The following is a 27,999-nucleotide window of genomic DNA, read 5'->3' on the forward strand; positions in this document are numbered from 1 at the left end:
CATGCGCGAATCTTATCATTCACTGTGACCCCGATCGCCCTCCACAACACACCAAGACGGTGCCCGGCATAGCGCGGAGTACTCGCTCCTCATCGAAAAATACTCAAAAACACTAAAACTTACAAACTATGTTACAAAAAAATAGCAATTATAAAACAGTGAAAATATTACACGTCTAAATTCAAGTGTGATTTTTTGAAAATTTAATTAAAAATGAAGAACTTTTCGATAGTAGTGTGTAGTATTGTGCTGTGCTTATTTTCGCCGGGAATTCGCGGTAAGTATTCAAATACATAGTTGCCAATTGTTTCAATATTTGTTTAATTTATATGTGACGCGAATTTATTCTAGTTTACTTCCTATTATTTTATTGTAATGTGTAATTACTGTTTAAAGTAGGATTGTTTTATTTACTTAGCCAACTTTAAGTCATTTGGGCCGAAGGAAGAAATATTAAATTATTCGTAAGAGTGATGAAAATTTTGAGAGAGTAGATTTTTAAAATAACAATACTTTAGATCTGTTATATTGCTGATGCATCTGTATTTTAGACTAGCTGACACCAAAATTCATACCGCTTAAAATAATCTCAACTTTTAAATCTTCCCTAGACTTCTACAAATAATTCAAGACTATGCCAAATCGGTCCGGCTGTTCGCGAGTTCTAGCGAGACTATCGAACAAAAACTGACTTTTATGTATAGGTATTAGTTTCGATTTTAGATAATAATTGCTTAAAACCTCTATCATACAACAATTATCATACAACGATTTTTAAATGCAAAATTGTTAAAATTATTAGCTTTATTTATTTCTTTTTATTAGCTTAGAATAATGGGAATCCAAATAGTCATGAGTATAAAATTATTTAACAACCAAATTGATAACTTAACTGAACATTCTAACTTACCTAAAAATATTTGGCTACTAAAATATCTTAACTAGGCATTGTAAATGGATTAAAAACAATACTGTTCTATTTACAGAGTTAAACCGCAGTCAGTTTCATTTAACTGAAGTTGGACGTAGTGACGTAGCTCCATAATTAATGCACAAGTTTGTTTAAAACTTAACTGGACCTAAGTTTGGTTAGATCTAGGTTTTGATAAACAACTGAGGTTAATTTTAGGCCAAGTGTTGTGGTATTTTGTTATTGAAAACTTTACATACATACATAACTTCACACCTGTCTCCCATGGGGGTAGGCAGAGACAATGGACCGCCAATTGCTACGAATCTTACATACCTCTTTCGCTTCATCAACAGTCATCAGTCTTTTCATGCATGCTCGTCGGTTAAAGGTACTTTTAATTTGGCCCTTCTTTAATATATCGCCAATCTGGTCTCTATATGTCCGTCTAGGGCGCCTTCTACTGACGGCCCCTTTGATATTCAAAATTTTAGTTACATAGATTTGTTTTTAGAGTTAATGACGATTTATTTGTCCTTTTAATTTTATTATTTGTTGTCTTTGAGATTAGTTTACGCAAATAATTACCGGTTCGAATACCGGATGAGGCATCAAGTTATAATAAGTTATTCTAACAAAAAATACCAGATCAATTATGTTATTGGTATGGTAGATGACATAAACAATAACCCATGCTAATTTTGCATAAAATCACTGGACCTAAGGACCATCATCATCAGCATCTTTATTGTTCATCAACAAGTTTCTTGGGTTTGTTGCAAATAAGAAGACTTCTTATATCTTTAATAATTAGACGTAGATCTTCTTATGCCATTCTCCTTTATAAAATGTCATTCAATAAAAAACCTTAAGGATATGTGTAGAATTGTAGACGATAGACTTTTAATCGCTGAGAACAAAACTCAATATAGGTTTGTAAGGAGGAAAGAAAGTCCTTCGACTCAAAGGACCACAAAAATAAAGTAAATATTCCAGGTTGTCAAATTAAGTAGCTATTTACAACATTGTGTAATCAGCATTTACAAAGAAAAAAAACTTACGAAACTTTATCGCAGACGTCAGACATGGATAACCCGGTCACATGAACCCATAGTAACTTTGGATCGTGAACGGTTCATATTTCCACTAATCTGTCAGTTAACGCTTAAACAGCAGACAATTATAACACATCAATACTTAACTGCTTCTCAGTTAAAGTTAATTTAAAATGTTAATCGTCTTATTTATTTATTTGTATGAAATTTTTTGGTCCTTTCTCTTGTTAAAATGGTGAATTTCGATGTTCAGAACATAATTGTATTGTTCAATAACCATAATAATTACTTTTGAAGTAATTAAAAACAAAATGAGTAAATAAGGCGTTGTTTGAAAACAAAACTAGTGCGTCAAAAAGAAATATGTAGGTACATGACCTGATATTATACAATTAACTAAAATTGTTCAATAATTATGATAATTACTTTTGAAGTTATTAAAACTGAATAAATAAAAAGACACTGTCGTTGTTTGAAAACAAAAGCAGTGAGGAACAAATATTCGTACATAAACAAAAATAAAATAAAGAGCTTAAATTAAAACGTATGGCAATGTATTTAAAATTGGGTGTTCTACGACCTATTATATGTGCACCATTACAAAATATTATTGAATACTTTTCAGTTTGGTCCTTTCGGAATTAAGGACCAAAAACGTCATACTCAAAAAATTATATAATTTGTTTTTACACGTTGTGTTAGTGGTGTACTTACCTACATAGTGCCTTATTAGAAGAATATTCTTACAGCCAATACCCAAAAAAATTGTAGCTTCCAAAAATCGGCCAATATTGTTAATCTTCAGCTAATCCAATATGCTGTTAATTGTTGGCTATTCAATTAATGATAATCGGGCAATTACCTTTGTGTAAGTAATCGAGACACCGTCTAGGTGTAGGTGCTGTAATCAACTCCCAGATTACAACATACTGTTTTACTTACAGTATTAATACATATTGAAAAGAGAAAAGATGTGATTATGTGTTTGTTTTGAAGAAGCTCTGAAATACCTGGACTTATTTGGATAAAATTGCTATTGGGTAATATCACAAAGATTAGTTTTTATTCCTAAAGGATCGGAAACAAGACACTTAAGTGAAATACTAAAAATTCCACGTCCTTCCGCTCTAATTCTGGACTCTGTGCTATGTATGTCTGAGAGAAGAATTAAATAACTCTGTTCTTTACCTATTCTTCTTCTTAGATCCATTCTGAACCTGATCAACGATCTAGTTTTAATACAACTGAAAATATAGACACACACACACACACACAACTTCACGCCTTTTATCCCCGAAGGGGTAGGCAGAGGTGCACATTACGGCACGAAATGCCGTTGTACACCCACTTTTCACCATTTTGTGTTATAAGTCCCATGTAATAGGGGGTGAGCCTATTGCCATATCCTGGACACGATTTCAGACTCCGTGCTACTACCGAGAAATTTTCGAAAATCCGAAAAAGCCCAGTAATACTTTGCCCGACCCGGGAATCGAACCCGAGACCCCTTGTTCGGCCGTCGCACTTGCGGCCACTCGACCAACGAGGCAGTCAGATATATATAAATATAGAGGGAACTATTATTTAAAATACACTTAACTGTTGTTAAGTTAAAATACCCCTCTGGTGTTTCAAGTGTCCATGGGCGGCGGCGATTGCTTACCATCAGGTGATCTGTCTGCTCATTTACCTTGTTACATAAAAAAAAAACTGTTAAACTAAAAGGTACTGACAGAAGTACACTTCGTTCTCATGAAACGCATGGTAAAAAATAATCTGTTCCAGGAACCAGCATAGGTAAAAATGCTTTTAAATGATGTGTAATCTATAGTATTACTTACTAATAATAGTTTTTAATGATCAACGATGACTCATAGTGACTCAGGTGGTAATTGGTAGGCATGTTTGGTTTCCCCATTTTTTTTTTGAATATCCAAAATCAATAACTTAGTGAATGAATAAACTGATTACTACGTGGAAGTAAGACAATGGTTTCGAATTTTAGTACAAGCAAAGTATCAAACAAAAATGGTATGTAAGTAAAAGGTGTTTAATTTTCAGTCCGCTGAACACACAATAAAAGTAAAGATATTAAAAAATATATTTGAAAAGTAATATCCAGGTAGAGGAATCAAGAAGTATGTAGCGCGATTTTCTTTTTACCCTGATGGGATAACGGCGTGAATTTCTGCATAATTATAGATTTTGTTATTTCTTAGTATAAAATGGAGTTTATAGTATATAATATGTTTGATTAGTTGAATCCAATGTTGTTTACGATAAACACTTATGACTTTGCTTTATATTCTACTAGCTTAACGGCTATGGCCGCGTTCCCGTGTAATAAAAGTCCTATCACTCAAGTCAGCGTATACCCTATCTGTATACCAAATTACATCGAAATCAGTTCTGTAGTTTCAGCGTGATTGACGGATAAAAATTCAAACAAAGAAACTTTCACATTTATAATATTAGTGCGAAGTATAAGTACCTACATACTTAGTAGGTACTAGTGTCCTAAATATATAAAATGGAGCGTAAATCTTGTCTGTCCGTCCTAGAAAGATTTCAGAGAAACCTCGAAATGTATTAGACGGGTTTGTTTCGTTTTATTATGATTGATGAAACAATATCGTGAGTGGACCTAACCCTTTCGGGAAAACTTCAGACATTGAGACGAAAACTTATATTTACTACTTCAAAGATTAATAATATTGTTATTTTGAGAAACTTGATTGATTTGTTTAGTAATTGCTTGTGCAGGAGTTGGATCCCTAGTTATAATATTGATGTTTTAAATTACTAATTTGATGAGACACTCGTCAAATGGTAAAAGATTTAACGCAGGTTTTACTACCTCCAGATACGTATCTGATAAACTTATGTGACAGATTGTTCATACAAATTACGTTCTTAATTCTAATTTATCAGGGACATACGAACTATCTGGACGTTGTAAACAGGCTCTAAGTCGTGTTATTTATTACCAGTACAATCAAATTTTAACTGTCAATTGTTAACGCATTTAGAAGAATCGTTGATATTATCTTTCGTGAGACATACTCAAATAATAATTATTAAATTTACTGCGATCCTCGCCAAATAGATACATGAGTAAACCGAATAATTAGTTTAGAAGAATCATCAGTACAAAAAATAAAAATGTTTGTAGATCTAAATATTTAAATTCAAATAGTATTTTCTTCTTTTAAAATTTTCTTTATATTTCACCGCGTAATCTCGGTAACACTGGTTTTATACATTATAATACCAAAACAACCTTCCATAATCTCCGAAAACCTCAAGAAATTTTTGTATTAAAGCAGAAACAAGATTCAACACTTATCTCACAAATTCTGACTAGACATTATACGGGGAAAATGTAGTCGTTTTGACGTAAACTACGTTGTTAAACATTGCAGTAGATTTCACTGGGGATTCGTATGAAGGCTGGGAATTATTAAATATTTCATTAAAACACAGCTATCTCGCAACCACGGATTTACAAACGAAACGGGATAGTGTAGGTAAATTAGTGTTTTCTGTATTAATAACATTTTTGTAAGTAAGTTTTTGAGGTTATGTTTTGCAATTTTTGTGGTCCTAAGTAAGCGGTTAGGACCAAAATTCTTTTTATAGCGTACGTTACTTTTTTATTAGATTTCAGTTTTTGGTCCTTTATGTTACACTGTGATTAATACAAAAATGTTTTCAAGGGTGCTCTAATGAGTTTGCGTATGCAAGGTACCTACTATGAGTTTTCTTGGAAATAAATTATTTGACTTTGACTTTTGACTTTTGAATTGACTTTGACTTTGATTTAGTTGACTGTTTGGTTACGAGAGCCCTAGAATTATGTGATTACCTACTTAATGAAGTATCAAATGTTTATTTTGTCATATTTTTTTGTTATTTCGCGGGCAATAAGATAATCAATTTATCTTCAAGGTCACATCTATCAGTGTAACAAAATTTATTAAAATTAGTTCAGTGATTTAGACGAAAATCGTCACAAAATAACTGCAGTTCGCAAGTTGCCACCTACTTTAGAATTAGTAGGTAGGGCAGATCGATTAACTGAGTACCTACTTAATAATTAACAATCACGTGCAGTGACTGCAAGTGACCTAATTCTCGCTAATAGGCTAGGACGAAGATAGAATCAACTGGAAGGGTTACTCAGATCGAGATTATTAGGCAAGTCATGGGATTATTGTCCGGATAAATCCGCCCCGACAATATCTATACAAATATCGGATTATTGTCCAGATAATGTCTGCGCAACGTGTAGCACTTGTAGTAGGTTCGATTCCTACACGAAACAACTCTTTTATTCACAAAATGTTGTTTCGGGTCTGGGTGTCATATGGCACCTGTATTTTCGTATGTAAGGCAACGTTACAAAAACCGCTGAGATCTATCTACCTACGTACCTTCTAGGTTCTGTCTTTTAATGGGTTTTCCTTTATTCGTCCATAGGCGATGTTAATTGTTTAGGTGATCTGTAAGTAGGGGTTTGCCCTCCAAACCCATAAAATAATAATCAATTATAATTCGCTCCCTGTTTTATAACATTTAAACAAATCATGTAAATGTTAAGTCTTTACACTAACTGTCGAATGAGCTGTTGTCGACGGTATTTCCGAACCGATACGACCTTCAAACCTTCAACAAAAGAGCTTACTTCTTTTTATAAAGCCAGCAAAGCACCTGTGACTCCTTTGGTGTTGCGGGTATCCATGGGCGGCGCTGATCGCTTACCATCAGGTGACCCGTCTGCTCCCTATTCCATAAAAAACTAAATTCAATTAATTAGGTTCGCAAGCACAGTTCGTTCAATTCTAAACATAGAATTTTCCGAATTAAAATCAACGTTTTGCATCAGACGACTTGTTTATTCAAATTGCAATTAATTTAAGTATTTGTCTGGACTAGTGATGTGCCTGTTAATTGTCTTATTAGTATAAAGTCAAGCTCTTGTATGGTTGTTTCTCGTAAACATTCGCTTGATGGGCGCGCTGACATATTCTTAAGAGCTTGGGTACGCGAAGGACCATTTTTAACCGACTTCAAAAACCAAGCAGGTTTTCAGTTTGACCAGTATGTATGTATGTTTATGCGCGATTATCTCGCTATTGACTGAACCGATTTTCGAAATCGAAATCGAAATGGTACAACTATATCAGAGAGCGTTGCTATCCTGTCTCTGTCTTATACGTCTTCTTCTATATGTATATTTACTATTACATAAAACTGAAGAGTTTGTTTGTTAGAACGCTCTAATCTCTGGAGCTACTGGTCCGATTTGAAAAAAATATTTTTGTTATGGATATTTATCAATCTACTTATCAAGGAAGGTTATAGGCTACCTATATACAGCACGCTACTAAAAGAAAACTCAAAAAATAGCTGAGCAAACCTGGAAACTGCGCGGAAATAGCCAATCAAATATTTATAAAAGTCCTTGGTCAGCTCTTACTACACCCATGGGAAGAGTAGAAGTGGTGATAAAGTATATTCTTGTCTATCTTCTTCAGAATGCGTATATTTACGGACGTGTTTCTTTTAACGTAAGAAAATCATTCAATGTCTTCTCCGGCCTTGGGCGAGGTAAGAGGAAGTGTCAGACTCTTACTGACTAAAAACCACCCTGTTCCTACTCCTACTTTTCGAGCTGAAACCCCTTTTTTTTTTTTTTTTTTTTTTGAGGGTGGAAAATCATCCAATGACTTCTCCCGCCTTGGGCGAGGCGAGAGTGAGTGTCAGACTCTTACTGACTAAAAACCACCCCGTTCCTACTCCTGCCCGTCGAGCCGGAGCCCCGGTAAACCCGCTAGGTAGTCCGCAGCTCCGGATTAGGCATCAGCCCTACTGGGCCCCATCTGTGGTAGCTGAAACCCCTAGGTAGTCCACATCTCCGGATTATTATGACCCTGATCACTAAACTCAAGTGGACCCCCAGTACTGGGAAAACACGTGATCTCTATCATGTTAAATAGTATTTATTTTCCTACATGACACATAGTTTCAAAGAATCTCTATCGGTAACTAAGTCTAGATGTTTATGTTGCTCGATGGACGATAATCCCGCTGACCTTAGCTCATCATGTGGCGTTGTTTGTAGTTTGTACTTGTGAACTATTCAGCATGCGACATGCCTGTGATGATGATTTTATTCCACCTGCCTAGCTTTAATGAAGGTGTTTAATGACATCACTGTATGTAGTGGGGTAGTCACATCACAAATTGTGTGACTGTTTTGCAAAGGGTCTTGGGCCTTAGTCTGCTATTACAATTGTGTCTGAATGGTCGATCATTGAGCAGTGCAAGATGAAAGGAGCTATATAATACACAGCTCCGTCCCTCTCGCACCAAAAAATGGTCGACCATTCTGACACAATTGTAATAGCAGACGAAGGGCCCTTGTCGGGTGGACCAAAAAATTTAATCACTGTCACATTAATATTACAAAGGTGTGTGTTTGTTTGTCCGTCAATCACGCTGAAACTACTAACGGATTTTGATGATATTTGGTATACAGACAAGGTATGAGCTGACTTGGGTAATTCGATACTTTTTATCTCACGGGAATGCGGGCGAAGCCGCTGGCAGAAATTAGTATTAACTATTTGAGGTTTTTTTATTGTATCAATCTTTAAAATTGTTAGATTGATTGTAATTATGAAGTTCATTTATTTATAAAGTACTTTGGTAAACTAGGGCATGAATCCAAGAATCGTAAGACTACACAATCGGAATTCCCATTTACAATTAAAATAACAAGAAGTTATCTATTAAGGGTAAGGTCAAGTACGAGAAAACTATTAAAGATCACTCATTCGCTTGTAGTCGACATCTTTTATATAGTGTTTCATTTGTTTTTTCCTTATTAGGCGACTTACAGGCGTTAGGTAGTACCAGTGACGTACAGAGGTACATAAGTAGTATGTACCTATATGATTTCGTCGAGGAGGCCCGGAGGTTCAAAATCGTCGACAGGCAATATCCGAAGTGACTTTTTCCGTATTATATGAACTTTCTAAGATTATTTAGACACTACTGACACACGGTGAAGGAAAACATCATGAGTAAACCTAATTTCTAATTATTATAAGTGTGAAAGCAAACGGGAGAAAACTTGGGCTTATAATATTTTTTAATTATAAGTTCTAAATTGCCAACCCGCATTGTGCAAGCGTGGCGATTACTGCTCTTACCTTTTTCGTGTGAGAAGAGGCCTTTGGTCAGCAGTGGCCACTTATGTTTTGTGTGATATGATTTCGTTAAAAACCCTTAATTTTATTGCCCTTATACTGTATATCAAAAACTTGCCTGGCTTTATACTTTGAGCTGGTACAAATCTTTGCTATTACATGTTGAGAACAAATCAGTTATTTAAGTGGGTTCATTGTGCAGTGGGTAAGCAGAATTATTCAATTCAGTGTTGTCAGCGAGAGGAACGCGTGGGCAGCCACACGTTATCATGATCGACAATGTTTCTCATTTAGGATGCTTTTCCACCTGAGATGTGCTATGCTATATTGCTGTGGATGCGTTTGGCTTCCACCAATCATATTTATTGGTACACATAGTTTAGTACTGGTGGAAACGGATTCAGCTAAGCTATGATTTTTATAGGGAAAGATGTGTGCTATGGATGGCTTCGCTACTATCGATACATCGCATACTCGAGCTGCGCATTTTCCTTGCACAGCTACTTTACGGCAGTGCATCTTCTCACAACTACATAGCTTAGTATCAGAGGAAACGGTCACATAGTTTTACAGCTTATCTATTACCTACATATCTGTGTCATCCTCGGCGACATCTTCGCTTCGCCGTCCTGGCAGTAAGCGGGTTGGTGGCCTAACGCAGACTTGTCAACGTTAAAAAACAAACATCTTCGTAGCATAGCTACATAGCACGTCTCTGGTGGAAGAACACCCTTAGGTTTGTCGACTTTGTGACGGATTTGTAATGTAGACAGATAATAATAGGTTTTGTTTGTGGGTGGTCTGTCTGAACGATTGTCTAGATTCCAAGTGTTATTGTCGGTTTGAAAATGTTACCAACCAGATGTAATGTAAATGAAATGGAATAGGAACTTGGGTCCAGTCTTGGTAATCTACCCTTAGTATGAGTTTGCTTTACATTTAAAGTACCTAATAGAAACGAAAATGCGTTTATTGGCGCTTTGATTGACAGGCCCTAAATATACCAACCAATAAAAAAAAAATCGTCGAACGCACTCTCGTTTAGATGACTTTAAGCGCAAAGCAAACTCGTACTAAGAGTACAATATTTTGCGAAGCGTCAAACTCGTCCTTTATACAATAAGAGACTTAAAACCCAGTATGTAGTGGAAATTCGGGAGTTATTTTTGATGTTGTTGATGGTAGTAATGATTTATCGAATAAGAACACGAAAGTAGAAAACTTGTTATAATATATCACTCTTCAAATTCCTGTCCACAGCCCTATCTTCCTCCGAAGAGCTAGAAGTGACAGACACATGTTGCGCACACGGCGAGAGCGCGGCGGTGACGGCGCCGGCCTGCGCAGGAGTCACTCCGCCAGAAGACATAGAACCTGAGCAGATGTCGGTGTGCCTTGCAGCGATATCCAGCTGTTGTGAGAAGCAGCTCAAGTAAGAATACAGTCTAGAGTCACTAACGCCCGAATACTGAAATGCTACTCAATTTTAAGTTGTACTTAAATATCGTGCTATCTCTGTCATTTTATAAAGAATTGATAGAGACAGAACTAGTCTTGAGAACGTCTTAAAATTGTAGCGTTTGAGTATTCGGATATAAGGGTTTTAATAAATGGGGAAAAGGAAACGTTTCATTTTATACATATGTATATGCATTTGCAAAGTGCAACTATGTTTTAAAGAAATTGCCTAAAGAAATTTTGTAGAAGTAGAATAAAAGTAAAAGAACGGTGATGTCTTTCAGAAGTTGAATTATGAATTTTATTTTATTTCAGATCCAAAGAATCATGTGCAGCAGGGATGAAGTTGGCCGCAGCCAAAAAATGCAGCACTGCAGACTCCGAGATTGGATCGGTAAGATACTGTTTATACGGGACAGGACACAAACGATCAAATGCATCACTTGATGGTAAACAGTCAGCCAATGTTCATGGACACTCGTAACAACATAGTAGTTACAAATATTTAAATCGTGTAGCTAATTTTTTTAGGGAAGATTCCCATAGATCTAAAAAATGCTTTGTAGTAATTTTAATAGAATGTTTTTAATCTAGTCGTGCTGTGAAGAATGTTCGTTCGGAAGATGGACAGGGGAGTCTCAGGGTAAGGGGGCGTGTGGGTCTGCACCCTCAGCTGAGGGAGTTAGCCCGTCTACTGCGCTGCGGAAGGGTGCTTACCATCAGTGTTGCATGGTGAGTAGAGGTTTCTTTATGAAGCAGGTAGAAGTTGATGTACTTAAAGAAGATAATGGATTTGTATAAAAAATATAATTATTTAAAACACATATGTTTTATGGAATATCCGAGCAGAAGGATCCCCTGATGGTAAGCAATTGCCTCCGCCCTTTTGGAGGTTAGGAATTTAAGGGTTATTCGGGAATCGGGGATTGAGAAAGAAGGTAATTGGGCCTCCAGTAACCTCATTCACACAACGAAACACAACTCAAGCGTTGTTTCACGTTGGTTTTCTGTGAAGCTGTGGTATCACTCCGGTCGAGCCGTCCCATTCGTGCCGAAGCATGGCTCTCCCACACTTACAAATAAGTTTGATGAAATGTAAACAAATTAACAGTAATGTAAAATAATATATAGGAAGCTGCAGAAACTCCAGTAACGACAACAGAGAAGAAACCAGAGACTACCACAGAAAAGAAGATAGAAGTCACTACAGAGAAGAAAGTAGAGAAGCAGAAGTGTGAGAAAGACTCGTGTGAGCATGAGTGCAGTGATGAGGGAGGAGTCGTGAGGTGCTCGTGTCGGGAGGGGTTCAGGCTGCAGGGGGATAAGAAATCGTGTAAAGGTACTTATGTTGATAAGTTAAAAAGTATGCCCAAAAAATATGTATTTGAAGATAGTAATAATAGTAATCTACATGGATAGATGATTGTGTGGCCTATTCTCTTTGTGTGTGTGTGTGTAAGTGTGTGTACGTGACTCTCTAGTAGTAGAGATGAAGAAATACTCGTAATTAAGCATTGTCAATTGCCAACATGTTAAGTTGAAGATAAACGTGATACATAATTATGTTCATCAGAAAAAGTGATCTTAATGGAAGATCAATATGTTCTGGAATATTTATATGTATAACACCAGAATTAATTAATTTATAATATCATTTATAAAACTCACGGGTTCTATAATATTTGCTTCATATACTATGTACATTATTTTTGAAGCTATTTAATTATATACTTATGCAGCAATATTTTTATGTACAAAAATAATATTGTATATGGCGATTTTATATTATTTATTTTTTGTTTACTTATGGGCTTAGTCATGCGATATTTTTAACATCATAATAATATTCAATAAACCACTAGATATTCTGGTCCTAACATGGACAAAAGGACCAACATTTACGTCATACTATTTAATACAAAATCTTCATATTTATATTAATTATTATGTTATCGGCTTACTCACGTAACTATGTGACGAGGAACTCGACTAGTTTCAAGCCATGCTAGAGACTCATATTCATGAGCAGCATTCCGACACACACGACGCGGCAACAGTCACGCTGCTACTGTTTGCTACTGCTTATATTCTTATTTATAGTTTCATAATAATATCTAGATATGCATAGATGTATTTATAGCTTATAGCTTATATATAATATATGTACATTATACACAAGTATTTATTACACCACATAGATATAAATGAGTGTGCGGAAGCTACGGATGATTTGTGTACAGCAGAAGATACGGTGTGCCACAATACACCTGGAGGGTTCAAGTGTGTGCCCATCAAGAAGAGAGATGTTGGACTCAGCTGCCCTCCTGGATTCAAGAGGAACCTCATCAATCAGGTCTGCGATGGTGAGTATGACTTAAGTTAATTCTATCACTATAATGGTAGGAAACAATGACACATTGCGAAGAGTCAATTTAGTTACTGACTGACTGCCTCGTTGGTCGAGTGGTGGCACGTGCGACTGCCGGACAAGGGGTCTCGGGTTCGATTCCCGGGTCGGGAAAAAAATGACTGGGTTTTCTTTTTCTGTTTTTCGAAAATTTCTTAGTAGTACGAGTCTGGAATTGTGCCCAGTATATGGCAATAAGTTCACCCACTATTACATGGGACTTGTAACATAAATGATCAAAAGTGGGTGTATTGCGGCATTGCGTGCCGTATTGTGCACCTCTGCCTACGTCTCCGGGGATAAAAAGCGATTCCAATTCTACAATCATTATTTTTTATGACATTCTTTTACATTTTGACTAGTAGTGGTTTGAAGCCATCATTAAACGACCATGATCATGGGAACCTACCCATATCTAACCACTCTGGTTCTCTTCATCTTCATCAATCCGTATCATAGTATGTAAACATTACTAAGAGCAATCTCTATGATTAACAGATATCAACGAATGTCAGATGCCTCGTCCTCCGTGCCCAAAGTACCTATGTGAGAACACAATAGGAGGTTACAAGTGTGCTGGGAAGTCAGGGAAGCCGTTCACTGAAGCGGTGCCAGGAGCCGTCACTGAGGCTGCCGTCAGCTCCACTGCTTCACCGAAGAATGACATCTGCCCACCTGGCTTTAGAGCCGGGCCTGATGATGAATGCGTTGGTAAGTAAGTCGTAATGTGGAGATAAAGCATAGATAGTATATCAGTCAGGTTTTTCTGTAATACTACAGCCTACAGCACAAAGTTTTCTTTTTTTATATAAAAAAACATTGACTACTATATGTATATCCAGATTTAACTGTAGAGTTGAAGCGGTGGCTGGGCATCTGGCTGCCGTGTAACGTGGATCGGGTTAGATTCACGCACGGAGCATTTCTTTGTGTGATCCATAAATTTTTGTTTCTGGTCTGGGTGTAATGTGCATGTGAACTTCTATGTTTGTAAACGCACCCATGACACAGGAAAAAATCCTAGAGTGGTGCAACGTTTTTCTAAGACAAAAAAAATGATGTTTCATCAATCTCATAAAAAGGAGTTTATTGTCAAATTCAGCTATGCTTTGTTTAGTGACAATTTTGTGCTTGTAGTCAGAATTCAATATTTTTTTCCATTCCATTATGACTTCTTCTCTTCTATGGAGTTTTAAGCGTCAAAATATTGTTTGTACCAGATATCGATGAATGCGGAGAGCGGTTGGACGACTGCCAGCACCTGTCCCAGCACTGCATCAACACTCACGGCGGCTTCTTCTGCCAGGACCACGTCTCCAAGCGGTGCGCCCCTGGCTTCAAGGTCAACAGTGCCACCGGCATCTGTGAAGGTTTGAATCAATTTCATTTAATTGTTCTTCAGTAATAACGATTCATCGTTATTACCTAATAAGGCAACGTCACTCCTTTTATCCTCTAAGGGGTTGCCAGAAGTGCACATTAAGCCACGTAATGCCGCTAAACAATGTACACCCACGTTTCACCATTTGTGTTATAAGTTCCATGTAATAGGGGGTGAGCCTATTGCCATATACTGGGCACAATTCCAGACTCCGTGCTACTACAGAGAAATTTTCTAACAACTGAAAAGAACCCAGTAATACTTAGCCCGACCCGGGAATCCTCACACCTTGTCCGGCAGTCGCACTTGCGACCACGCAATCAACGAGACAGGTACCTAAGAAAGAAAATATAAATAAAAGAAAACAAAATAAAATAAACATTTTCCAGATATCGATGAATGCGAGGAGAGTTCAGAAGAGGTGTGCAAGCGCACTGAAGTCTGCATCAATCTACCAGGAGCATACAACTGCAAGTCGAAAATAAGCACCTTGCCAAAGTAAGCACAAATTGTAGAAGATATACTTTGTGAATTTCTTGCTCTATCGCATCTAAAAAGTTGAGTCATTGAAATAAATATTTTTAAAGAGAAAGATCTTACTGTTTTAAACTTGAAGGAAAATTTGTGAGTGGAAAGTTTACTTGATAAGTTAGAGCGAAGTCTTATTTGCCCGGCGTCGCAGTGTCGTTTTCTATATATCTTTTATGATATGCCCTATTGCCCCGTTGCAACAACGCGACACAACGCAGTGCAACGGACAAATTGGTCCTCACTCTTAAAGAGTTTCTATTTTTTTTAATCCTGTATATTTTCCAGGTTGACCCCCAAAATATGCCAAGAAGGAACCAGGCTTAGTTCGGGAGGATCCATTTGTGAAGGTCAGTCATACAGAATTTTTAGAGTATTAGTGATTTTTAGAAATGGCTTTTGTGGTTCAGTTTATAAACGATAACCAATAAATACAAAGCATTTGTTTCAAACAATATTGGATAAAATAATTTTCTTTGCAGATATTGACGAGTGTCGCGAGGGGAGCCACTTATGTGACCAGTTCCAGAACTGCATCAACACGTATGGTGGACATGAATGTCGGTGTAAGAATGGCTTCGAACTTGACTCCTCGTCTGGGTCTTGTGTCGGTACGTAGTCATATTTTACAAGTAAACGGTTCACCTGATGGTAAGCGATCAGCGCCCCCCATGGACACCCGCAACACCAGAGGAGTCACATGTGTTTTGTTTGGTTTAGAAGTTGTCACAAAACTACGTGAAGCGGACAAGATTTAATTATTGATTTAAAATGATAGAGAAGATTAGCTTTACCCTTCTTATCCCATAGAGGGCAAAGAGTTTTATTGAATTCGATGTTTTGTGAACAATTGTATAAAGAACCAGCATATGGCATAAAAGCGTCTTTTTTGAAGGAGGAGAATCATCCAATGACTTTTCCCGCTTTGGGCGTGGCGAGAGAGAGTTACTGAATAAAAACCACCCCGTTCCTACTCCTGTTTATCGAGCCGGAACCCCGGTAAAACCCATAGGCCCCATCTGTAGTAATCTGATGGCTTTTTGAGCGCCATATGCACGGGGACATGAAGAAGCCTAAAACTGTATGCTTACCTTAACCAAAAATTTGATTATTCACAGATATTGACGAGTGTGCTTTGAAGCTGGATAATTGCGCCAATGGTCTGCATTGCCTGAACCTGCTGGGGTCATTCACCTGCACCAAACGGGCTGTCACCAGCAGCACCACTACCACTACCACCACCAGCCCTCCACTCTATGAGTACGAGTACTATGACTCTGAGTAAGTATTTTTGAACTTTATTATAATATCTCAATAGACATTTAATAGAAAAGATAGATAAAAGAGAATTGTTTAATATCTGAATACTTCTTAATTTGTCGTGAGTAATGTTTAGTCTGTAATTATATCTTGTATAGGACAAAAAAAAAAATAGTTTTAGAGGAATAACTACCGATTGTGTCTCTGATATGAAAGAGTTACAAATTTCTCAACACTCTGCACATGTTTCCACAGCGAAGAAAACTCAACAACAGACAGCGGTTATCCGGAGACAGTGCCAACAGTGCCGACCACGTCCAGCACCACGACTTCAACGACCACCACCACAACAACCACTACACCAAAACCTACCACCACGTCTACTACCACCACCACCACCACGACAGCAAAACCCACCACCACATCAACAGCCAGACCCAGATACCCCCCATACTACGAAAGACCAACTACCTCTTCTACAACCACACTAAGAACTCCGAGAAGACCAGACTACTACCCCCGAAGACCGTACAATCGAAGACCTGAGACCAGCACGAGGAAACCGTTACCACCTTACGTACCAGTCAATCCAGAACCTACTCCTGAAGAACCAACGGATAGGAGACCTTTACCTCCTTATAGACCACCTAATAATAGACCTTCTCGGCCAGAAACACCAGGTACAAACCGGCCTGAACCTACTCCTGTAGTCCCAGACGATAGGAGAACGAATGAGATCGGAGGAGAGAAACCTAAAGATGAAACTCCAGACTTTAACATAAACGACCTGCATTGCTTGGATGGGTATGAAAAGGATGCTGCTGGAAATTGTGTTGGTAAGTTCAATCGATTGCAAAAGAAAATATTGTTTATACAGAACGGAACTATATTTAAAGGAGATTGTCCAAATCTGGCTATTTTTGAACAGGCTGCTCAACAAAAATGTAATTTACCAATAATCTTATTAATATTTTAGTAAATGTCTGACGCTAATAACTTTGTATCAATTTGTACTTAAAAAAAAAACGATTTTTATTGGTATTTGTTATGATAAGACCAAGTATTTGTAGTATTTTTTTTTTTTATAGTTGGCTTTGAATTTGACTTTAGTGCTGCCAATCTGCTGTCAATTTGTTGTGTTTTTCGTCAAAATGACAGATATTATTCGCTTTGTTCTTTTGCATTGTGAGTGTTGAAACTCCAATTTATTGCGTGGGAAAATACAAAGTAGACACATTAGTAGGAAAACATATTTTGTATATATATTATAAGTATGAAAATAAATAACACTAAAGGCAGGACAGCCATAAAACATTATTGCTGCAACTGCATGGTGGGTCATAGAACAGTCGGTTGATGTGCACATATAATAACTACTAGCTTTCCGCCCGCGGCTTCGCCCACGTGTAATTCGGTTATATATAGCGTTTTTTAATGATCTCGACAGGGCTTTTTCTTCCACAGGCTGAAATCTTGTTACAACTGGAATTAAATATAGCCTGTGTTACTCAGGGATGCATTTGTGCATACCGATTACGTCGAGAGTTATGGACCGATTTACGTGATTCTTTTTTTGTTCGGTAGAGTATACTTTCAAGTTGGTCCCGTTGTTACCTAGTCAGGATCTGATGATGGTATTCCAGGGAAATCAAGGGCAAACCTCAAATTTACAGGCAATTACGTTTTTGACAATTTCATAGATCTGTTTAAGTATTTGCGTCTGATAGTCATCATCCCATGTGAATGAGCTGATGATGGTAGGTACAACTCCTCAACGGTTAGGAGTTGAAAGAAAATTCTTACGAAGTTATACGTACATGTGAGGCTATTAGTTTGACCTGATAATAAAAAGTAAATCTCATTAACGTTAAGAATTTAGGTGAAAATGGATGCGGACAAATTTCGTCTCTTCACTTGTTTCCTTTTAGCTGTTTGTATGGGTAGTGTTAACACAAAATAGGGATTTAAAGGCGTGATGTTATTAATGTTATGCATGTATGTACATAATTATGTATGTTATTATGTATGTTAAAGAGACGACTGAAAGTTGTCATACAAAGTCTTTTTTTTTAAGGATGGGAAATCATCAAATGACCTCTCCCGCTCTGGGTGGAACGGAAGGGAGTGTCAGACTTTTACTGACTAAAACCCACCTCGTACCTTCAGTTGCCCTTTGCGTTCCGGGGCCACGGTATCTCGTTAGAACTTTCCCGCAGCCCCGGCTCAGTTTATCCCGTTACCCCCCCTTCGGGGTTGACATTTCAAAAATCCCTTCTTAGTGCTCACTTATGTTACTAAAGGAACCTCTGTTCAAAATCTCAGACTCCTATACCGAGCGGTTTCGGCTGTGCGTTAATAAATCAGTCACCCAATCGCACCCCTAAATCACGATTGGAGGGTAGTTTGAAAAAACTTATAATGTCAAACATATTTACTTGCCTATGTACGTGTTCATGCCAAGTTTCAAGTTTATAAACCCAAGGAATAAGATTTTTCATAGAAACGTTTTTACCCCTTTTCACCCCCTTGGGGGTTGAATTTCCAAAAATCCTTTCTTAGTGCTCCCCTACATATCCCAAGGAACCTACATTCCAAATTTCAGCTGTCTACGACCAGTAGTTTCGACTGTGCGTTGTCTGTCAGTCAGTCAGTCAGTCAGTCAGTCAGTCAGTCACTCAGTAACGGAAGAGTTTTATATATATAGATTATTTGGTTTTTAAGCTGGTCAAGGTACCAGAAAATTATTAATCCACCTGCCGAGTTCCTTGACCATATTTTAATTACATATGAATCGGATTAATAATGCATTTTAATAGAAAAAAATGTTTTATTTCATGCATAACCAGTTTCAATAAAATGTAAAAAAATATCTAAATATAAATCTTGATACAAAACTAAGTATGTATCTTCATTCTTACTGATATGAACTAATAAATCAAACATATATTATTAGCTGAAATGCTTGTTCAAAAATAGCCAAAGTCCCATACAAGTTGGTCAATCCCCTTTAAATAATACATATTTGGTGCACATTTTTGAGTAATTTACCAACGGGTCACCTGGTGGTAAGCAATCGCCGCCGCCCATGGATACTTCAAACACCAGGATTTTTATTTTTTTTAACACACTTTCAAACATGTGCGTTTCCGGCCTTTTGGGGTTTAGGAATTTAAGGGTTATTGGAGAATCGGAGATTGAGAAGATTAAGAAGTAAGGTAATTGGGCCTCCGGTAACCTCACCTCACACAACAAAACACAACGTTGTTTCACGTCGGTTTTCTGTGAGGCCGTGGTATCACTCCGGTCGAGCTGGTCCATTCGTGCTGAAGCATGGCTCTCCCACACTTAACGTTTCTTTGGTTGTCTTTGTTTGTTGAATAAAATACTTGTTTTGTAATCAATCTTAATGTTTTCCAGACACGGACGAATGTGAACTAGGACAACACGCCTGCAAGAATACCGAAGTGTGTATGAATAGACCAGGTGGATACATCTGCGAATGCATGACTGGGTTCCGCAGGGATCCTTCAGGGTACTGCAACGTGGTCACTACTCCTGCGACTGCCAGGACCACTACCAGTACCACCACCACCTCTACAACAACTACAGAAAGAACTGCTGGTGAGTCTACTCTTGATTCCCTAGGATCTATCATTTTCGATAATAATCATAATTATCATGTTAAATGATATAACTGTACTTAAATATTCTCCGAAATTGTTAACGAAGTTTTCTTAATCAAATATCTATCTTCTGGTGTTTTGTCAAAATAAAAACGCTTTTTTTCAGTCGCGAATCCTGAATGGGGATACACACCAGCTAGACCGAGCCGCCCGGAGCGTCCAGAACGCCCAGAACGCCCTGAACGGCCGTACCGCCCAGATCGCCCGGACCGAAGATATCCTCCAGTTTCTTGTGAACTGGGCTTCACTTTCGACGGCAGTGCTGGAAAATGCGTTGGTAAGTTTTTGTAATAACTATGACATCAGAATGACGACTTTTTGACTGCACGGCTGGCGCGGTGACTAGGTAACTGTCTCCCGTGTTACGTATATCGGGTTCAATTCCCGCTCGGAGCAACACTTTGTGTGTTTGTACTTTTTGTAGACGCACCCACGATACAGGAGAAAATCCTAGTTTGGGGCAACGTTTTCATAAATAAAGAAAAGAAAGAAAATAGACATAATGACTATTAAAGTTCTTTTATTTAAACAAAAACAAAATATTCTTTGCAACCAGGAAATTATGCTAATAAGATAGTAGCATATGGGGTCCAATAAACATTTAACATTTTACAATGCCTAAAAAATAACCCCCCATCCCCCTATCTTAATCCACAGACATAGACGAATGCGCTACCAACCAGGCTTCGTGTTCAGCTCTGGAGGACTGCATAAACGTGGAAGGTGGCTACCGCTGCGAATGTGGCAGAAGGTGTAGAGGAGACGACAGGTCCACGTACAGTAAGTTTCAATAACTTAAATTCAGTAGAGAACATACCTAAGGCAAACGTCACAGTTGCTGTATAAAGGTACGCATCCACAGGCCCGCATCGCACGCATTCCGTATAACGTAATCGGTACGCATCGCATGTAGATATTGCCGATGATGTGGTCCGCGCAATGCGGATCAGTGGACGCAGTTGTATGCGTTTCTATACAAGACAAACTAAAATCCGTTGCGTGCGATGCGTACGATGCGGATCTGTGGACGCTAATCATAATAGTGGACGATAAAAATAATAAGTGTACACTATCTCCCTAAAATTGCGATGCGATGTAAATTGTTGATATGGAAACCACCTGGAGTTAGTATTTAAGTAAACTTTTTAGAGTTCCCACCACTATATCATAGACAGTCTAAGTCAGAAGTCAGGGTAACAGCACACCTTTTATGTAGATTCTCAATGACCAAATTTCTTTGCAGCTCCAGCTCCCACAAGTTCAACTGTTCGGCCATCATCAGCCCCTTCGAACGAGGGTCGCAACGTGATCACAGTGGGAGCACAGTACGGACAGAGAGGGCCTTACTCCCCGCGACCAACGTACACCAGGCTTCCTGATGTGGGTGCACTGGTAGCCTCATGTCCTTGGGGATACAAGCTTACACCAGAGAAGAGGTGCTATGGTAAGATGAGAAGTACATAGTAGAATTATACTGTTTCTACTTTGAAGAGCAAATATGTCGTGTATCGTGTATGAATGAATACTGAATCTGCCTTTTTGAGACCAAGAAGGATTGTTACTGTGTGTATAGGAAGCGTGCGTGGCGTGCCATTGGAGAGGCCTATGTCCAGCAGTAGACGAAAACAGGCTGATGATGATGTATAGGAAGCAGAAACGATAGCTTTACATTTTTGAACTTTAAATCTAGCCTTAAAAGAGCTGTTCAGAATGATATAAAAAAATAATGTGCACACCACATATACAGGTTATTTCAGGAGTTTTCAGTTCCCTATATCTGTTTTTTAATTTTAACTTCTAGATATCGACGAGTGTGCCCGTAATGTGTCGGAGTGCGGCCCAGACCAGCGCTGTGAGAACTTCTACGGAGGGTACTCCTGCCAGTGCCCCGCTGGGCATCGGCTGGTGGGTCAGAACATGTGCGAGGACATCAACGAGTGTATGCACGGGAATGTAAGTAAAGCTATGACGTATGTACATAGTAGACCTTAACTATCCGGAGCTGCGGATTACCTAGCGGGTTTACCGGGGCTCCGGCTCGAAAAGCAGGAGAAGGAACGGGGTGGTTTTTAGTCAGTAAGAGTCTGACACTCTCTCTCGCCTCGCCCAAGGCGGGAGAAGTAATTGGATGATTTTACCCCCTCAAAAAAAAAAAAAAAAACATCATTTAATAATAGTAATTAAAAAAAGGATTAAATCACCATGTTCACGGCAATAAGGTGCACTTTTGCTTGAGGGTTGTTTTGCGAATGAGAAGACGTGTCGTTTCTTTAACAGCTGATTTAATACTAAGATTTTTACAAATGTGTAGCGTTAAAATAAGTGGACTGTATTAGATATATTTATGTGTGTGTAAGACATTAACGCTGCATTGTGTTGGTGTTTGGCACTGTTTTGGATACACCATGAATACATCTAGGTTTGATAGTAGTGTCTGTCGAATTTAGTAAGAAATAGGTTAATCTCCTGGAGATCGTCCTGGAGATCAGTGGAGATCATCTCTATTTGAACTCTAGAGTTTTATGATGATATTAAACTGATTGTAGCAAAAACAACGTTAAAATTACTAATCATCTGAATGACGTGAAACCAATAAGTTATCTCATTCATATGCGCTTGAGTACGGATCCAGAAACAGAAGGACTCATTCCAAATTAATTTCTTACTATCATATTTTCTTATGTTGTCGGCTTACTCACGTAACTGTTTGACGAGGAACTCGACTAGTTTCTTCGAGTCGCCAGTAGCAGTGCGACAAACGCCGCGTCGCTTGTCGCGAAATACTGCTCATGAATATTAGCTTCTAGCATGGCTTGAAACTAGTCGAGTTCCTCGTCAAACAGTTACGTGAGTAAGCCGATAACATGATAATTAATTTACTATGTCTCACGAAAGTTATAAAAAAAATAACATAATTTTTTTTTTACCTAGCCATGCGCATATAACGCAGACTGCCTTAACACATGGGGCTCATATCGATGCGAGTGCCGCACTGGTTTCCGTAACGCCCCATCCAATGACAAGGTCTGTGTTGACGTGGACGAGTGCTCTGAAACTCCTGGGATCTGCAGCCAGGGCTGTTCCAACACTTGGGGCAGCTACCGGTGCTACTGCAAGAGGGGGTACCGGCTTGATGATGATAACAAGTAAGTGAGGATGGAGTTCTATTTAAATGATGAATTGGATGCAGACCGTAACGTAACGCCTTTTATCACCGAAGAGGTAAGTAGAGGTGCACACGTTACGACACTGGGTGGAATAAGGTTTAGCAATTAATCTTTTGTAAATTTTGTGAGGAGTTCTTTTCAAGATAACGTTTATCGCGGAGCGACTGTACCTAATTTCTTTTATCTCCACGTTTTTTTTTATGTTATAAGTTGGTAAACGAGCAGACGGATCACCTGATGGTAAACAATCCGCCCATGGACACCCGAACCATCAGAGGCGTTACAAATACGCCGCCGACCTTTTGGGGGATAGGAATTTAAGGGTTTTGGGGTAATCGGGAATAGGGAAGATTGGAATGGGGTTTAATTGGGTCTCTGGTAACCTCACTCACACAACACAAGCGTTGTTTCACGTCGGTTTTCTGTGAGGCCGTTGTATCACATCTTTAACCGTTTGTGCTTGTGTGTAGATACTATAAAGTAAATTATATTCTGATTCCCGATTACTTCTGCATTCAACTAATTTTGATAAATAAAGGATTATTTTTAACCTGAAATCTCTCCTCTTTTCAGGACGTGTGTGGATGTGAATGAATGTGAAGAGTTCTCATTAGTTCGCTTGCGCGGCAAGCTGTGTGGAGGCGAGTGTGTCAACGAGCCAGGCAGCTACCGGTGCGCCTGTCCTGCAGGGTACCGGCTGTCGGAAGATAGCAGGAGCTGTATTGGTGAGTCATAAAGTTTTGAGCTGAGCACTAACCAATTTGGGTTTAATTTTGCATTTTAAGGTATTTTTAAATGGTGGTCGAAATTATGGTGAATTATCTAAACTAAATTATTTAATTTGACTTTATTCCTTATATCAATCTGTGTATTAACTAAAAATCACGGTTCGTTTTTACTACTAGTTTCGATTTACAGAGGGACTCTCCCTCCCTCTGTGAGTCGAAATTAGTAGAGCTTTTCTCCATTAATACGTGAGTAAACCGTGATTTTTAGTTAACTTTGTATGTCGCACGATAGTTAATTATAAAAACCTATCTGTGTCTATTTACAAGTCAGCAGCAGAGACTGGCGTTTTATTAAACCAGAAGTAGTAAGGTTTGGTTATTTAATTTTCACTTAATCATTGCAAACATAGTATTAAACCAATTATTGATGAATTTACAGACATAGACGAATGTGAGACGGGCGAGGCTCGGTGCGCACACGGCAGCGATGCAGGCTACGTGTGTCAGAACACTCGCGGCAGCTACCATTGCCACCACATCGACTGTCCGCCAGGATACAAGCTGGAGTCAAAGCAGTAAGTAACTTTTAGATTCATTCAACTGCTGTCCCAAATTTTTGAGACAACAAGTCTTGGTTTCGATTTCTTTAAACGTAAAGCAAACTCGTACTAAGGGTACTGATGGTAAGCAATCGCCGTCGCCCATGGACACCTGAAACACCAGGGGGTCTACTCTAATTCAACGAAAAACGAAGTTTCGTCCGAAACTTCGCAAATTTCGTAATACAATTCCATTTATTATAATAATAGGTTTTGATATGAAATTAAAAATAAAACGTTATTTTAAGTAATTTCATTAGTAAATCAATAAAACCTACGACCGAAAATTAAACGAAACTTCGGATTCGAGAACCGGAGTAGGCCCCCAGAGGCGCTACAAGTGTGTTGCCGGCCTTTTGTCTAAATTATAACCCAAGCAAGGTCTTCGTACCAGTCTGATGCAGCAAGATACAAAATGGCCTCATCCATATCATCCACGGGAGTAAGGTGATGTTTAAAATGTTGCATTGTTTCCAGTCGTTGCGTCCGCGTGCAGAGATCCTGTCAGATTGGCGACTGGACGTGTCTGCAGCAGCCCAGCACTTACAGCTATAACTTCATCACTTTCGTCGCTAACATCTACCTGCCTTCTGGAAGTGTAAGGAACAAATCCATTATTTATTGTAAAATGGGGTGAATAGGGATCGAGAGGTGAATAGGGACAGAAGAGGGGTGAATAGGTATAGGGAAATTCTTCATAGTATCTATTCACCCCTCTTCTGTCCCTATTCACCTCTCGATCCCTATTCACCCCATTTTACGGTACTGTTTTCAAGTGGAAAAGGCTTTAAAAGTCTTCTATGGCATCATAAATCAATGTTTTAAGGTCTTTTCTTAAACGTTATCTCACACTAGGACATTCTCCTATGTCATTTCACATACATATGACACCCAGACCCGGAACAACAATTTGTGGATCATACAAAAGGTTGTTCGTGCGGGAATGGAACTCGTGACATGTTGCACGGCCACTCGCCCAGATTTCGCCAATTTAGACATACTGCCACATTCAGAGACATTTAATGATTACTTAAAATATACCTTAAGAACGATTTTGTATCGAAAACAATTGCTAAGGACTGGGTTAAGTAACCATTAAATGACTCTGAGTACGGAGGTTAAATCTTATGACGGTTAAATATTGACCAAAACCTTCCTTAATAAGTCATAGAGGAGAATAATTTGTACTTTACTCGCGCACTCAGAGTCATTTAATGGTTACTTAACCCAGTCCTTACCAATTGCTTTCCATACAAAATCGTTACTAAAGAATAGTTTAAGTAAGCATTAAATGACTCTGAGTGTGGCAGTTAGTGTCATTTATATTAATCTGCTGATTTTTATAGGTGGACCTCTTCACGATGCACGGTCCGTCGTGGCGGGAGTCCCTAGTTAGCTTCGAGATGCGCATGGTATCGGTGGAGGCCTCTCCGGGCATACAACCAGCTGACTTCCGGTGTTTCGAGTGAGTACTTCATTTGGGTGAAGATTGTAATAAATTATGAGATTGAGAAACTACACAATTATGATGAAAATCATTTACAGCCCATGACAGTTTCCTGCAAATGGGACCTCTACAAAATACGGGCTTGCCACAATCGCTACGGTCGTCGGTAAGCGGTTTGAAGACCGTAGTTTAAAATGCCGAGGTTTATTATTATCACAGACCACACACGTCACTCTGAATAGTGGTGGAACAGTCCCTTAAGGTAAAAGTTAGAAGCGAGGGACAAGAGGCAGCGGATGCAGGTGACGGCTTGTCGTTCCACGTGGAGGACTAAGGGGGACGCTTTTCTTCAGCAGAGGACGTCTTTCGGCTGTTGATGATGATGATGACAAGAGGCAGCAACAGACAACGTGTTGTCGCTTCATGTCGCTACGACACATCATTGTGTTCTGCCACCGTTTTTAAGTACACCTATAAGGGGCACCGGGTCCTCTTAATAGACCTGCTCCGGAGCTCCACCGTGTTCTGACACTGCAGTCATGATTTCGAACTATAACAGCGGCACTACTGATCCGCGGTCGGGCGACACTGGCGTCTGCCGCTCGGCACCTATGGGGGAAATTTCATAGAAGTACATAGAAACCCATAGTGTCACCGCGACGCGTTGTCCGCTAATGCCTCATGTCGCTCGCTTCTAACTAATTGTACCTTTAATGCCCAAATACTCAAACGCTACTCAATTTTGAGACGTTCTCAAATTTAGTTCTGTCACTATCAATTCTTTATAAAATGATGGAGATAGCACGACATTTAAGTACAACTTAAAATTGAGTTGCGTTTGAGTATTCGACGTTTGTGGCTCTTTCGAACCCACAGAAAGAGAAGGAGTAGTGACAGTTCTTAAGTGTGGGAGAGCCATGCTTCGGCACGAATGGGCCGGCTCGACCGGAGTGATACCACGGCCTCACAGAAAACCGACGTGAAACAACGTGTGCGTTGTGTTTCGTTGTGTGAGTGAGGTTACCGGAGGCCCAATTCCCCCCTTCCCAACCTTCCCCATCCCCATTCCCGAACAACAACGCACTTGTAAAGCCTCGGGTGTTTCAAGTGTCCATGGGCGGCGGCGATTGCTTACCATCAGGTAATACGTCTGCTCGATTACCGGCATGTCCCATAAAAAAAAGTGGCGAATGTATTCTACTGCCTACTCTGTTTACCACACGGCCTGTTTTTTTTAAATTTGTTTAAACTAATTTCCTTTTTCTACCTTCCAGCATGCGTCCATCAGGCAACATTTGCGTGATCTCACTCCTGTGCTCGCTGCAAGGTCCGCAAGTGGTGGAACTTGAGCTCACCATGTCTCTCTACCAGCGCACCATGTTCGCGGGCAGTGCGGTCGCCAGGCTCGTCGTCATCGTCTCGCAGTATGAGTTCTAGTGATATTGTAATAAAGACTATTTTAGAACAGCACCTAGCCTTATTCTTTAGCTTGAAATAAGAAAATAGTGAAATAGTTTATAGTGACCTTTTTTATTGAAATGTTCTGTAATGTTTAACAATATACATAAATGTAGGGATGTTCAGTGTTCACATATGTTAATTAACAGAGGGCGTTCCTTTAAACTCGTTAATCTATATCATTAATAGATTAAAATAAAAATATCAGCATAGAAAAATAAGCAATAAATTGCAACGTTGCCTTCCTTCAACTACGCGTGCACAGAGTGTTTCTTTTACGTATCGATTTAAAATTTTTGGTTAAAATTATTTTTTTGTTTTGGAATGGTAATATTTTTTTAGCATCTATGAATGCTATACTATTGCGTGTTAACAGGAACGCCCTCTGTTAGTTAAAATAATATATTTATTTTGATTTTGTATCTTACAATGTTATATACGAACGATAACTCATTCTTCCCTAACCAATTTTAATTTAACTTCTCCAAAACAGTATTTTACAGTTGAATAAAATATTAATATCAGCTTGTACTGAACATCCCTAATTGTTACAAAGATGGATAAAATATTGTACAATTAAAATTCAAAATTTGGTTTATTCTGCATTATTGTTATACGTACGGTAAATGTAACGACTACTTAATATTTATAGAATAAAAAAATCCGGTATTAAATACCTATAAATTATGAAACGAAGCCTTTTA

At 38.6% G+C, this 27,999-nt stretch overlaps 1 protein-coding gene across 3 annotated transcripts; it reads left to right on the top strand.

Moving 5' to 3' along the window:
- On the top strand, nucleotides 1–27,987 carry LOC118280656 (fibulin-1). 3 transcript variants are annotated; one of them, XM_035600942.2, is made up of 24 exons: nucleotides 1–277; nucleotides 10,440–10,611; nucleotides 10,953–11,031; nucleotides 11,232–11,369; nucleotides 11,769–11,976; nucleotides 12,836–13,000; nucleotides 13,543–13,755; nucleotides 14,265–14,414; nucleotides 14,815–14,923; nucleotides 15,242–15,303; nucleotides 15,436–15,564; nucleotides 16,072–16,234; nucleotides 16,469–17,049; nucleotides 19,631–19,834; nucleotides 20,003–20,173; nucleotides 20,554–20,676; nucleotides 21,140–21,340; nucleotides 21,698–21,849; nucleotides 22,828–23,042; nucleotides 23,637–23,788; nucleotides 24,231–24,366; nucleotides 24,868–24,988; nucleotides 25,737–25,855; nucleotides 27,112–27,987. In XM_035600942.2, exons 1-24 carry the CDS (start codon nucleotides 214–216, stop codon nucleotides 27,272–27,274), a joined length of 3,990 nt encoding a protein of 1,329 aa, XP_035456835.2. In that variant the 5' UTR covers nucleotides 1–213; the 3' UTR covers nucleotides 27,275–27,987. The 3 variants fall into 3 exon arrangements, with proteins under 3 accessions (XP_035456835.2, XP_050555407.1, XP_050555408.1); XM_050699450.1 differs by having other exon boundaries at nucleotides 12,878–13,000; XM_050699451.1 differs by having other exon boundaries at nucleotides 12,881–13,000.
- Nucleotides 27,988–27,999: the final 12 nt, after the last annotated feature.

The sequence above is a fragment of the Spodoptera frugiperda genome, chromosome 16 (genome assembly GCF_023101765.2).
Source record: "Spodoptera frugiperda isolate SF20-4 chromosome 16, AGI-APGP_CSIRO_Sfru_2.0, whole genome shotgun sequence".
In the NCBI taxonomy this organism is placed as follows: domain Eukaryota; kingdom Metazoa; phylum Arthropoda; class Insecta; order Lepidoptera; family Noctuidae; genus Spodoptera; species Spodoptera frugiperda.

Coding starts and splice junctions, on each gene's coding strand:
- LOC118280656 (XM_035600942.2), top strand. CDS start 214: ATGAAGAACTTTTCGATAGTAGTGTGTAGTATTGTGCTGTGCTTATTT. Junction 23,043..23,636: donor CGGCTTGATGATGATAACAA/GTAAGTGAGGAT, acceptor TCCTCTTTTCAG/GACGTGTGTGGATGTGAATG. Junction 24,989..25,736: donor TCTACCTGCCTTCTGGAAGT/GTAAGGAACAAA, acceptor TGATTTTTATAG/GTGGACCTCTTCACGATGCA.